This window comes from Patiria miniata, unplaced genomic scaffold, assembly GCF_015706575.1.
Source record: "Patiria miniata isolate m_02_andy unplaced genomic scaffold, ASM1570657v1 HiC_scaffold_24, whole genome shotgun sequence".
NCBI lineage: Eukaryota > Metazoa > Echinodermata > Asteroidea > Valvatida > Asterinidae > Patiria > Patiria miniata.
Genome location: NW_024037063.1, coordinates 14701362 through 14714829, shown reverse-complemented (window position 1 = coordinate 14714829; position 13468 = coordinate 14701362). Strand labels below are relative to the sequence as shown.

General features: G+C 42.1%; 1 protein-coding gene across 1 annotated transcript in view; it reads left to right on the top strand.

The window, feature by feature from the left end:
* The window catches only part of LOC119731535 (A disintegrin and metalloproteinase with thrombospondin motifs 9-like), a 131318-nt gene that overhangs the window by 81888 nt on the left and 35962 nt on the right, over positions 1-13468 (top strand). The window contains exons 30-35 of the mRNA XM_038204708.1: positions 681-845; positions 2387-2866; positions 3529-3696; positions 4536-4763; positions 5715-5876; positions 9338-9514. Of these exons, the coding sequence (XP_038060636.1) occupies positions 681-845; positions 2387-2866; positions 3529-3696; positions 4536-4763; positions 5715-5876; positions 9338-9514 (1380 nt within the window). The remainder of the gene's footprint in view (positions 1-680; positions 846-2386; positions 2867-3528; positions 3697-4535; positions 4764-5714; positions 5877-9337; positions 9515-13468) is intronic.

Below are 13468 nucleotides of genomic sequence, written 5' to 3'. Positions count from 1 at the left end.
ATAGACGGAGGCTAAGTTAGCAGAAAATAGTGTGCTTAGCTGCATCGTGAAATTGGGCCAAGGGTTTCAGATAATAATTCTGTGCTTGTAGAGCTAGATTGGATGGTCTGAGCTAACCCTGCACAAACGCCTTAGTTCAGGGATGTACTCATTCCTTTGCCAACCCATGAAATTACCTTACTGTATATGCCACTGTTAGCAGCGGTTCTCCAGTTAAAGTAAGCAAAGCCATGCAATGGGCCTTGTTCACGAGTTGGCCATACTGATTTGAAAGTTAGGTAAAATCTTAATTTTTTGAACTTGTAAAGAGAAATGAAGGCAACTTAATTTATAAGCAATTCCAGTCTGCCTCAATAAATAATTTTAAATTTCTAATTAAACATTCCCTAATGTTTTAAGCCATATTTTAAAAAAATGACAGTAAAATAAGGCTACATTGTGCCTGCATAAATAGTCTGGTGCCATCCCATTCAACAGTTAACAATTAATGAAATACATTCGCGAACTCGAAAAAATTGGCCAACTCGTGAATAAGGCCCATCGAACTAAGGCCCAACACATGAACTTGAATCTTGTTCCATGGTAAAGGTTTCATTAACCATCTGTCAGTTTCAAATGTAGCTTTTAATGCCTAGTCCAGATTTACATAAGATCCCTTTCTTGCATCCTCATTTCTCAAGTGTTCCACAACCTGTGGGCAAGGGATGATGCAGCGCCAGGTGGACTGTTACCAAGGCAACAGCATCGTTGACCTCAGCCAGTGTGACCTGACCCTGATGCCAGCTAGCTCCAGAGATTGTGAGCCGGGACAGTGTCCAGTATGGCGGCACGGCTCCTGGGGACCGGTGAGATCCATAACTGGTCCTCCAATTCAAAGTTTGAAAATCTAATATGATTATTTAAAGGGAATATACATCATTTGCTTTTGCTGTAATTTTCAGAAATGGATGGAATTGGGGGGTTGGAAATATATAGCAAATATAGTTACACTGACTTTCTTGAGGTTTCGGGTTCGAAAATGCTATAAAAACCAAGAAAAACGATCATTTTCCTGTAGTCTGGTTCCCTGACTCCATATAAGAAGAAACAGAGCAGTTTACATACATTGGGTAATTGTAAGGTCAGGGAACCAGTCTAGCTGGCTCGTACCCGTTCATAGGTTTGTAATCGATTGCAAACAAGTGCGATGGTCAATTGGGGCCAGTATTTGAAAAAAAGCCAGTTGTTTCCAACGCTGATCGGCCGATCAGCGTTGGAAATTGATACAAAAAAAACCACTTTTCTTGAAAATGACAGTATACCAGGTGCCATGATTTTACAGGATGCTTTACACTGTCATTCACTAACAGTCCAGCAAGGTATTTCAAAATGATTTGGTAGTTTTATTTTTTGATGTTTGCAAATGTTGTATTTTCCCTTTAACCCAAAAGCACCTTTGTTATACCTCTGTCTTGAATACTGTATTTTCATTGGCGCAGAACGATCACGTGTTAAGTTTATAAAAAGTCATGGCACACTCCTTGTGGGATATCACGTACGGTACGGTGCGTACGGTGTGAAACGCTTGTATCGTTGGTACCCACGCTATTTTCACCATGTTTTCATGCATGAGTGGGAGCAGTGAACTAGCAGACGATCAGCTGTTTCAAGCACGCGACATGCGTGTGAGTTGGCGTTTGATTGTCATGATTGTTGTGTTTACTACTGCTTGTTTTCGTGATTTTTACATCAAAATCCAAAGAATCCAAGACAGAGGTCTCCGGGTGCATAGTTCGCCTCGGGTGCTATGCGCCCCTCGGGTGTTCAAAACATCATATCCCACATCACAACAGTCAACAATTGTTAACTGCTACATTGTTATACATTGTATTTATTCCCTGATGATTCCATAAAACTTTAAATTGCTGGGACGGTTTTGGGCAGTGCATGAATGACAGGCAAACACTTTGGGGAGGTAGAAAGATTTAGGGGTTGAAGATTTTGTAAAAAGTTGTGCACGCATGTCAGTTATTCTTGTACGTGTGAGTCATTAGTTTGTTTTTGAAATAAGTGTCCAGATCAACTAAAAACTCGAAAGGATGGTGATCAATATCTTAAAATATTACCTGTAAAATGACTGGTGAGAACTAGGTATCCAAAATCTCAAAACAGGGTTGTTCAAAAGACAAGAATAAAAATCACAGGCCATTGTTGTATTCGCTGAATTTGAATTTTCTCATTGGCTATTGATTAGAGCACAAGACTGGTGTTACAAATGACCTTCATGTTTAATTTTTTGTCAGTTATTTACTTGAAGTGGATGTTTTTGTCTTGAAAAGGACGGTTTCTTCTAATTTCTCCTGATAAATTTTAGATTGTTTTATCTTGAAATATGATATTTTTGCAGTGCTCGGTATCCTGTGGTCTGGGTTACCAGCTGAGGGGTATCCAATGCCGTCATCCTAACGACACCCCCGTCCCCGACGATCAGTGCAGTCCAGACGACCAGCCACCCAACCGACAGGAGTGTCGCACGCCGGCCTGCCCCGCCCCTACCTTACCAGCCACCGATCCGCCAGAAACACAGCCGCCAGTCAAACCAGCTCCCACGGTTCCCGCCACCACGGCCGCAGCGCCGGTCCCCGCCGTCCTCCGCAGACCCTCAGCGTTGACTCCCAGGCAGTCGCCAAGACCCCCACGGCCATCGTCCAGTCAACGGGCGATCGCTGACCCCTCATCATCCTCATCGTCGACCATCTCGGTTGCCAGGAAACCCTCGGATCCAAGACCTCTGCCCAAGTCATCGCCGGTCACTGCCATGGAGGTACTCAGAGAGGAACCCAGGCGACGGTACAGCAGTCAGTGGCGCACAGGAATGTGGACCGAGGTGGGTGTCATTCAGCTCACAGGAAATGTGTCAGATTCATTCTTCTTGGTTGGTTCATCTCCTAAATACTCCACGTGGGAGTTTATCCAGGAGACCAGAAACACCGGGGCAAACCCCTTCTCTTAGCGATAAGTGTTACTGGGTTCTTTTACGTGCGTTAGGCCTTATACAACACACGGGACCTACGGCTTACGTCCCATCCGAAGGACGAAGCAATAATGGTGGAGTGTCATGCTCAAGGGCACAATTGTCCACCCGGCGGGCTCGAACCCACGCCACTGTTGCCTCTGAAACACCAGAGCATGAGTCCGGTGTTCTTTACCGCTAGGCCATGACACTCCACTTCTTAAACCTAAAGCCACCTTCCATGAACAGATTTTCCATTCATACAAATATTTAACTCCTAGCACCACAAGTCTTTCTTTAGAAAGAAGAAGAAATATGTTCAAAGCTGAGTAATTTTGAGTTAGGAGATTCGTACTTTCCAATCCAAAAACATGAAGATGGTACTCACAATTTTTAGTAGTTACATTTCGCTCCTAAACTAGGAGTACCATCATGAGTACATTTTTGGATTGAAAAACGAATCTCCTAACTCATGTTTTACCGACAATCCGATGAACTTATTTAAAGAGCTGAGTAATTTTGTTCCAAATTTTCAGTGTTCTACAACATGTGGATACGGAACCCGTGAACGTTATGTCAGCTGCAGAGACCGATATGGCTACATCTCTGAAGAGCGAGATTGCAACACTGCCAATAGGCCAGCCGCCATAGAGCAATGCCAGATCAAACCGTGTCCACACTGGAGGACTGGCCAGTGGAATCGGGTAAGAATTGGTGGAATCAAGTTGTTGTTATGTTGTTGATATTTGTGGATGTCAATACTGCCAGTGGGCCAGCTGCCATAGAGCAGTGCCAGATCAAACCGTGTCCACACTGGAGGACCAGCCAGTGGGATCGGGTAAGAATTGGTGGAATCAACTTGTTGATCAATTGTTGATATGTGTGGATGCCAAATGTAAGAGAGATTTGCAACACTGCCAAGAGCAATGCCAGATCAAACCGTGTCCACACTGGAGGACCAGCCAGTGGGATCGGGTAAGAATTGGTGGAATCAACTTGTTGATCAATTGTTGATATGTGTGGATGCCAAATGTAAGAGAGATTTGCAACACTGCCAAGAGCAATGCCAGATCAAACCGTGTCCACACTGGAGGACTGGCCAGTGGAATCGGGTAAGAATTGGTGGAATCAACTTGTTGATTAATTGTGGATATGTGTGGATGCCAAATGTAAGAGAGATTTGCAACACTGCCAAGAGCAATGCCGAATAAACCATACCTGCACCGAAAAACTGGCCGGTGGAATTTGGACACTAAACCTAGAATCAACGTGTCGATTGTGACCAAAAAAGAATATGGGGATAATTATTTTCTTTGGATTCACAGTTTTGGTTTTGCAAATATGTTCCAGAGCATAGTTAAGTCCAACTTCAAACTTACTCTTTTGAAAAATTGAATGGCCATTGTAAAGAGGATGATCTATGTTTGAACAGTTTTTTTAAAATGTATGTCTAATAGATCAGCTGCACAGAAGAGCCTGTTTATGACAGATCATTTCACATATGAAACAAGAATAACACAGGATCTCATGTTTAATGTTGCAGTGTTCAGTAACCTGTGGACAAGGCACTACCTCCCGCTACGTTGCATGCGTCAACGGCGATAGCTCCATAGCTGTGGATGAGGACTGTGACCTGAGAGACAAACCCTCAGAGACAGACGTCTGCAGCCGCCTGGATTGCCCCGTGGACCAACCAGTCGCTTCAGGGATGGCCAGCGAGAGGGCTTCAGCTCTGTTGAGGGGAAGGTGGAGAACGGGACAGTGGAGTAAGGTGAGTGGGAGCAAGAATCCGGGCCATTCTTCTAAGGCAAAGATTGGTAGAGTAAGATCAGTGGGATTTGGTGAGTTGGTTGAGAGGTCACAGGAGGACTTAGGGCTTATGGAATGGGCTGTGAGAAAGGTTTGGGTAAGATTGGCCAGTGGAGTAAAGCAAGGGGTGTAAAGAAGAGAGGTATGACCCAAGGTCTCTGGGATGGCCAGTGAGGGGGACGCAGCTCTGTTGAGGGGATGGTGGAGAACGGGACAGTTGAGTAAGGTGAGTGAGAGCAAGAATCCAGGCCATTCTTCCAACTTAAAAGGCAAAGCTTGGTAGAGTAAGATCAGTGGGATTTGGTGAGTTGGTTGAGAGGTCACAGGAGGACTTGAGGGTTTTGGAATGGGCTGTGAGAAAGGTTTGGGTAAGATGGGTCAGTGGAGTAAAACGAGGGGTATAAAGAAGAGAGGTATGACCCAAGGCCTCTGGGACGGCCAGTGAGAGGGATGCAGCTCTGATGAGTGGAGTAAGGTGAGTTGGTTGAGAGGTTATGGTGGAACTCCAGGCTTTTGGGGTGGTTAGTGAGAGGCTGCAACTCTGGCAAGGTAAAGTTGGAGAATGGTGCAGTAAGGTCAGTGGGTCTACAAATGAGCATTATACTTGAGGCCTCTTGGATGGCTGGCGAAAGGGTTGCAGCTCTGAAAATGGTTGGGGGTACAGGCCTTCAGGATGTCCTGTGAGAGAGCTGATAGAGAAGATGGAGAATGTTTGAGTAGTGTGAGAGGTGTTACAAGTTGGAAGCTCTGAAGCCCCTAGGATGGCTAGTGAGAGGACTGCAGCTCTGATAAGTGGGGGTTACAGAGTGAGACTTGTCTAGGGGCTTGAGAAGACTTGTGATAGACTGACTTCAACATTCCCTGGTCTCATTTTCCTTCTTAACTCACTCAATGCCTGTTGTTATGTTCCCAGTGTTCGTCAACCTGCGGCAGCGGTCTGCGGCAACGGATCGTCATCTGTCAGGATGAGACCGGCGACGTGCAGACCTGCTCCGAGAAGAACCGGCCGCAGAACATCGAGGCTTGTAATACGGGGATAGCCTGCCCGCTGTGGAGCTTTGGCGAATGGGGACAGGTAGGTCAACATGCTCGTTACAAAGCTGGCAATTTGAGGTTTTTGTGGGTGCACATTGAGTGGTACTTGGTACTTGGTTCTTCTCCTAAGGACTTCCACAAGGGAGTAGAACTAGGAGGCCAGAAACACCGGGGTGAACCTCTTCTCTTACTTAGCGATAAGTGTTACTGGGTTCTTTTACGTGCGTTAGGCCTTCTACAACACACGGGACCTCCGGCTTAACGTCCCATCCGAAGGACGAAGCAATAATGGTTAAGTGCCTTGCTCAAGGGCACAAGTGTCCGGGCCCGGTGGGGAGAAAGTGTTTTTGAGTGAAACTGCTTGACAAACTTTTATCAGTTCAATCAGTATGCTTATATTATCTCCAGGTCTTCTTTTCTTGACTCAAAAGACGTATCTCTCCCTGGTGTTAATCGCAAACTTTCTACAATTCACATCTTTCCCATATGAAGCTTCAAGTTCAAAATTTTTCTCTTGACGATGAAACAATTTAAGAGGCTAAAAGTAACAATACATGTACCTTTAATAAAATCAATTTAAAAAATGATACAGTCACAGATTTTAATCTTAAGGATGCTTTAAATTGGTGAAATTAATATCTTTAAAATATTTTCTGTTTCGATTGCTATGTATTGATTCTACTTTAATTTAGAACCACTTCTTCACAAATTGATTTTTAGACCAGTGCTCCTTTAATTTCCCATTGACTGTAAACATGAACTTTAAAGGGGATTTACAACATTTGTTTTTGCTTCAAAAAATAAATGTTATAGCAAATATTGTTAAACTGACTTGCTTCACGTTTTGGGCCTGTAGATGCTGGAAAAACCAAGAAAACCAATCATTTTCTTGTTTTCTGGTTCCCTGACCCCACTTAAGATGAAACGGAGCAATTTGTAGACTTTGGGGAATTGTAAGGTCAGAGAATCAGTCTGGCAGGCTTGTACCTCTTCACAGGTGTGTAATAAAGTGCAAATAAAATGCGGAATATCTAAATATGAAAAATTAGGAGCAGTTTTGAAAATAAACCAGTTTTCTCCAATGCTGTTCGGCTGACCAGCGTTGGCAAAATACCATTTTTCTTGCAAATGTCAGCACACCAGGAGCCACAATTTTACAGGATGCTTTAGACTGTCATTCCCTAACAATCCAGTAAGGTATTTTGTGATAATTTGATCATTTCGTTTTTTGATGTTTGCAAATGTTGTATCTTCCCTTTAACCCCATTACTAAGGGCTGTGTGAATCTGTGATCACATGCCCCTAAGCACAAGAGTGGACACAGCGGGTAGCATGAACATCACCACTCCCCTCCCCCCCCCACCTCTACCCCTACCCCACTAAGAAATGTCCCTCTGTTAGTCCTCCATCAACGATCACTCCAGCTTAATCTCGGCTGAGGCCAGCCTCCTGTCTCTATTAATCTCGGGACTAGTTTCAGGTTTTGCTTGAGTTCTTGTATTTCCACACGTGCACAGTGTTCACTTTCATGGAATGAGTCAACAGCTATTGGTTGAACTGTCAAGAAGGTTTTGTAGATGTTGTGCTCGGGCATATACAATTTTGGTTTGTTCTTGTTTTTGCCTTGGTTTACGCAACGTACCATTAAAAGGTAAACCAAGGTTTATCCCTTCCCATAAGGCAGAAATCTTTTCTGTGTTTACGGTTTTCAAAACCACCTGGATTCTTTTGTGGCCAAATTGCACAAGTCCAACTTTGTACTGCCACATTTGGCCAAAAAGTTCAAATAAAGCATATTTTGAAAATTAAAAAAACTTCCCTATAGAATCTTCTCTTATTGGTTGTTTTAACAAAACACGTAAAACGTATTTAAACAAAACATGTAAAACGTATCCTAAAATAGCGCAAGTATCAAAGGAAAACATAAAAAGGAACAAAATGAATTATTTTCCTTACCTACATACCTTGATAACTTTTAGGATGTTACCATAAATACACACAATTGCTTTGGCCTAATCTAACTGAAAGTAATAGAACTACATTAATATAAGCAGAAAATTGAAGAAGTTGGAGAAGAAAAGTGACATTAGTCAACACTCAGTCTTTTAGATAAGTTTCCACAAAGTGAAACAGCTTTATCATGGACAAAAAATTAACGATTGTGAGTGACGATAATCCAAGTTTCTAACACCATGGCACTCTTTAATACAGCTCGTTGTCTACTGAAGCTTATCTTTGCCTTGGTCTTAAAAAAAACTCAGACCCTTTCAAAACTGAATTTCATTTTAAAAAAATGAAATCGCACGGCTAGTTACCCCCCTATGAGAGCCGAAACCCAGAAGGCATGGGGACAAATTAGATTATCCCAGATATGACGTCTTCAGTCAGCGGGTTACTCCATACCCCAAGGGGGTTGGGTTATAATCAGACCAGGGGAGGCAAAGCTCCTGATGGCTCCAGTTATTCAATTTACAGGGTCAGAGTGACACCCCTCTTTTGCCTGATTCATTTTCTAGACTTTGTTTGGGGGTTTCGATTGATACTTGGTCTTTCTTTTTAGTGCATTGCTGAGCTTTGTTGCAGATTTTGTCCTGTTTTGTTTTGTGAATGCCTCTCATTTTTGTTGTTAATATTTTCGTGTTTGAAAGTTTGTTTTGATGTGACATTGAATTGGAATAAATGTTCCAGATATCATTTTGAATAGGGAGGGTAATAAATGTTTTTTAGATTTGAACTAAAGTGGACTGGTGGTATGTTGTAACTTGTTCAATAACTGAATTTAATGCCAATGAGCACAAAAGGCAGAGGATTATCTTAAAACTGATACTTTTTGGCTTTTTAATGAACAATGATATTAATATTAACGATTATAATTTATTCATTGATATAGCAGAATTTCAATCAAATAGGTTCAAATTTGTTAAACAGCCTTTGTGCCGAGGATTTTTCAAAATTATGATTTAAATTGCCAACAAATATCAACAGAGAGCTTGCATTTACACATTTCTATTTGGGTGATTTTCTTATTATTTATTACTGTCTCCCAGATACCCGAGCATCCTGGCAATAGGCACCGGGTACTGCTATAATAGCGCTTTTAACTAACATCAAGGCGCTTTACTTTATTGTTACCCTGATCATTGGGCCCATTAAACATTCCAAATACCATCTCTGCTCCCTGGGGAGTACACATTTCGGCGCAGAAAATCCATCACACAATCCTCTCTGCCCTCATAAGTACCCATTTACTCCTGGGTGGGGCGAAGCAATGAGTGACAATGTCCCATGCACCACAACCCGAGGCTGGACTCGAACCCACAACCTGCACAATTACCCGCACAGCACAAGTGTAATGCTCCACACCACGAGGCCACTCCTATCAAAACAAATCAAAAGCCGGATTTTGGTTATTGGTAGATGTAGGAGTTTCATAGACAATTTCATTTGGGTATCCAACTCGCTCATGTTCACCATCTTCCTATCCTTCTATTCCTCCTCCAGTGTTCAGCTACCTGCGGGGGAGGGATCAGGTCCCGCCTGGTCCTCTGTCGTCTACGCAGCGGCCGGACGTTATCGGACTCCTCCTGCAACCTCCTGTCCAGGCCTGAGAACACCAGGATATGCAGTGCCAACCCTTGCCCGACACGCCACAGCTGGAGGACGCGCCCTTGGAGTTGGGTAGGAAGACACTGATCTCTGCTTTCTTTCGTTTAGATTTTTGATATAATCCAGGGATGGATCCAAGAAACGGGAGTGGGGGTTCATTATCTAGTGCTACACCCAAGGAGTAGTAGTTCAGTCCTTTTCACACTGTTGTTTTGCCTACCCATGTTGAATTCAACACAGTTCCACTCTGGGTCCAATTTCATAGCGCTGTTTAAACAGCCGATTTTGTGCTTACCGAGCCACCATCTATTTCACAGAGACCGTAAGCAGTAAGCATAGCAAAAGTACGCTTAGCCCAGAGGAAAAAGTTGCTTAAATCAGTGATTTAACAATACAAAATCTCCATGTTAGCACATCCATGTCATGAAATAGTGCCTAAGCAGTATAATTTTCTGCTGTAGTAAGCAAAACTTTTCTGCTTGCTGTTAAGCAGTGCTATGAAATTGAGCTCTGGACGGAACCATTTCCAGTTGAAAACAGGTTTACAAGGCATATGTTGATTGCTGTCTCACTGCTTTGTACATACATGGGTTGGCTGTAGATTTAGGATTTTTGTTCCCCTGGGTACAGCCTCTCGACCCTGGTCAGGACCAGGGGTGCATTCCACCAGTGCAGAGCACTTGACCAATGTAGACCCCTGGTTGGATTCTTACTAGTGTGAATGGGTGCTCAAAATGGCAAGCCTAGACCTGGGTCCGACACCAGGGATTTTAGATAGTGTTAGAGTGCCTTATGTTCATAAGATGTTGCCTGGTGTTGGAATAGGTGATAGTGCTGCTTAGACAGCACATTTTGTGTGGGTGAAAAGCTGCTGGAAACAAAAAAAGTATTAACAAAATAGAGAAGTTCGGACCCCTTTGAGCCCCACTTGGATCTGTCCCTGGTATATACATGTATTTAATCACTTTCTCACCATTGTGCAACATTTCACTTTACTTTGAGAAAATGACCTTGAAATGACTTTGTAGCTACAAAATTACGCAGAGGAAGTACGGCTAAATAGTTTAGTAATACTGGGCCATGGAGTGATCTTATCATTCTGTCAGTGAAAAAAAATTAATGCGGGACTAAAATTAGAGTATGGTTAACTCTACAAAACAGCTTGCCGAAGTATTCTTATTTAGAGGTAGGCCACTTTGTGTGGCTTATTTAGCTCATAGACTCTTGAGACATTATAGACTCTATGCACAAACAATAGAGGGCACTTTTGACCACTTTTGAGCCCCAGTGGGAGGGACACACTGCTTGCAAGTACTACATGTAGTTCGCGCGTGTGGAGTGCGAAGTATGCACAATTTTTTTTTTATTCTGCATGTGCCGATCCCATTGCATCTCCACATCAGCATCAGTTGTCATCAGCAATACGTTTGAATGCCCCTCCCAGTGGTCTCCCCCAACTCTCCCTTTGTAACCGTTGAGGGGGTACCTGTGCACGGAGCCCATACTTCAAAAATTTGCTTTTTGGTTTGGCTAGCCTGCTACCTTTTAACCTCTACAGGTTGCTATTATAGACTGAACGACAGACAGATCTTATATTTGAAAACAGTTCAGCAGGGTTTTGAAACTCTGAATGCTTGTGGTTTCACATCGGCTCTTTGTATCATTCATAAATTGCCGAATCTGGTGAACCAAATTATGATTCTGTGGATCACAAGGAAGGTTACCCAGACAGATCTAGCTTTGGACCAACTGATCACTTTGTAGTTTGCCAAACTTGTCCGAATTGGAAAAATCCAATTGTAAGTTTATTGCCCATAAAATCCAGGTACCATGGCCATTTAACTCCGAAGTTATAACCTTAAAAAGGCATTGCTTCAGAAAACAAAGAGATTCAGCTGTTCTGCCAATTTATTGCCAGGAACCAAAGTTTTGAGGTTCGTGAGACATATATTTGGACTGTTTATTTGGTGATGGTCGGGTCAGTGTGGTTGAGAAAGCTTGTCCAAGTTTTACAATTCCGAGTTTGTCTGCATCAACATTATTTCCGCCACCAGTTCTAGAACTATTTAAAAAATACTCATGCTAATTTTGACAACACTTACCGAGCCTGGTTAGAAAGTGTTGTTGGAAGTCTGCTGAGATATTGGCTGTTGATGTGCATGGTTTCTGCAAGGAAACGCTTCTTCATTATTTTCTTACAACTCTCTGTCATTGGCTCATGCAGCTCCACCGAGTACGGATGAGTCCTCTAATTTATTAAACACAATATTAATCTTGCTATGCTTACAAAAATGTACGGAACTTGCATATTGCAGTAAGTTTGTGAATTGTTTTGCTTCTCGTAGCTCAGGCTTGTGGACTTAAAAGAAACTGTACTTCAGTTAAAAAGTCATTCATATTTGTAAGGCCCATCCAGCATTTTTTAAACTGATTTTGTTTTCACTTTGTTAGTGTGTATCGGCTGTTTGTTTATCACAGCCGGCAGTGGTGCTATAATTTTTGTAAACTAGTTGTTTTTCCGTTTTGAGCTCTGATTTTGTGGGGTTGGTGCTAATATGATTTCAGTTTAGGTTTAGCCTACCTCGTAAGAAGTATTCCTTCTTTTTTTTAGAACTGTTTACTAAATAACCTTTGTAGATATTGCCATTTTTTAATCTAAACTTTGCCTGGAAGAGTATGATAGCCGCTCATCGGACTTCAATATCTTGTAAAAATCTAAACATTCTTGTACAAACAATTTTTCCGAGTGGCAACATTTCTCATACCACCTGGACTTGGGACCCGGCAATTTGTATTTATCAAGTTTCGTATTTATTTATTCATTTCTGCCTATAAATATATTCCGTTTTTTAATTTACATTTCGTCTGGTGTACATAAATATTCACATAAAATACATTTTATGTTTACAAAAATGTCAACATACATGTACATGCAGTCAATAGGTTTTAAACATGCATGCCACTTACATTATGTAAATAAAGCTTTTGAATTTATTTTTTTTAGTCTAGGTCCTAAAAGTTTAGGTCTATATCATATATGTTTATATTTTACAATACAGTTCGTCATTTTAATGTTTTAAAAACATACAAAAATACATATTTTAAGGAGAATTTTTTTTTATCTTGAATTGGAAAAACCAAAATATTTCACTCGAAATATCCCTAGAAAGTCATAAATCAGTTGGCTCCGCAAGTTGTTGAAGAGTCTCCTCCAATCATAAGTTAAGGAATATATCACATGACCAGTCTATCGCCCAATGAAAATCACTTTCAGAAGCTGCTGATTTGATCAGTAGCGATGCAGTGATGACAGCCTCATACTGTGGCTTGTTGCCTGTTGAAAGCACGAGAGAGCTGCATCAGTTTGTAAGTGGGAACCACTAGGACTCACGTCCAGCTAGCAAACCAGCTTGCTCTAGGATCCCAGCTACTTGGCATCCACACAGGATGCAACTTCACACTTCATCGATTTCACTTTTGCTACTTAAGTATTTTCTTAGAGTTTAGGCACTCTCCTGAAGATGGTCAGAGCATACTGACTGGAACGTCGAGTTTATACCTCTGGTTCTTTTCAGAACTATTCTCTCAGTTGAGAAATTATTCGCACAAGGTGTTTCCGCAAACCTGTCATTATTCATGTCCAGCTAGGTCACCTTAAGAAGTTTCCCAGTATCCAGTTATTACATGTAGCAGAGCAGTGCCCTGAATGTATCAATACGGTTCCTAATTGGGGCCATCTTCCAACTTGGACATTTGTCAAAGCTGCCCAGCACCTGGAAATTACGAGAACAACATCCTGAATATGGCGCTGTGATTCCTAATCAGGTCCATTTTCCAACTTGGACATTTGTCAAAGCTATCCAGCACATTATGAGAACAACATCCTGAATATGGCGCTGATTCCTAATCAGGCCCATTTTCCAACTTGGGCAAAGTTACAAAGCACCTGGAATTGATGTATGAGAGAACAATGGCCCGGGATATGGAATCATGATTCCTAATTGGGACCTCTTGTCCTGCAGGTGC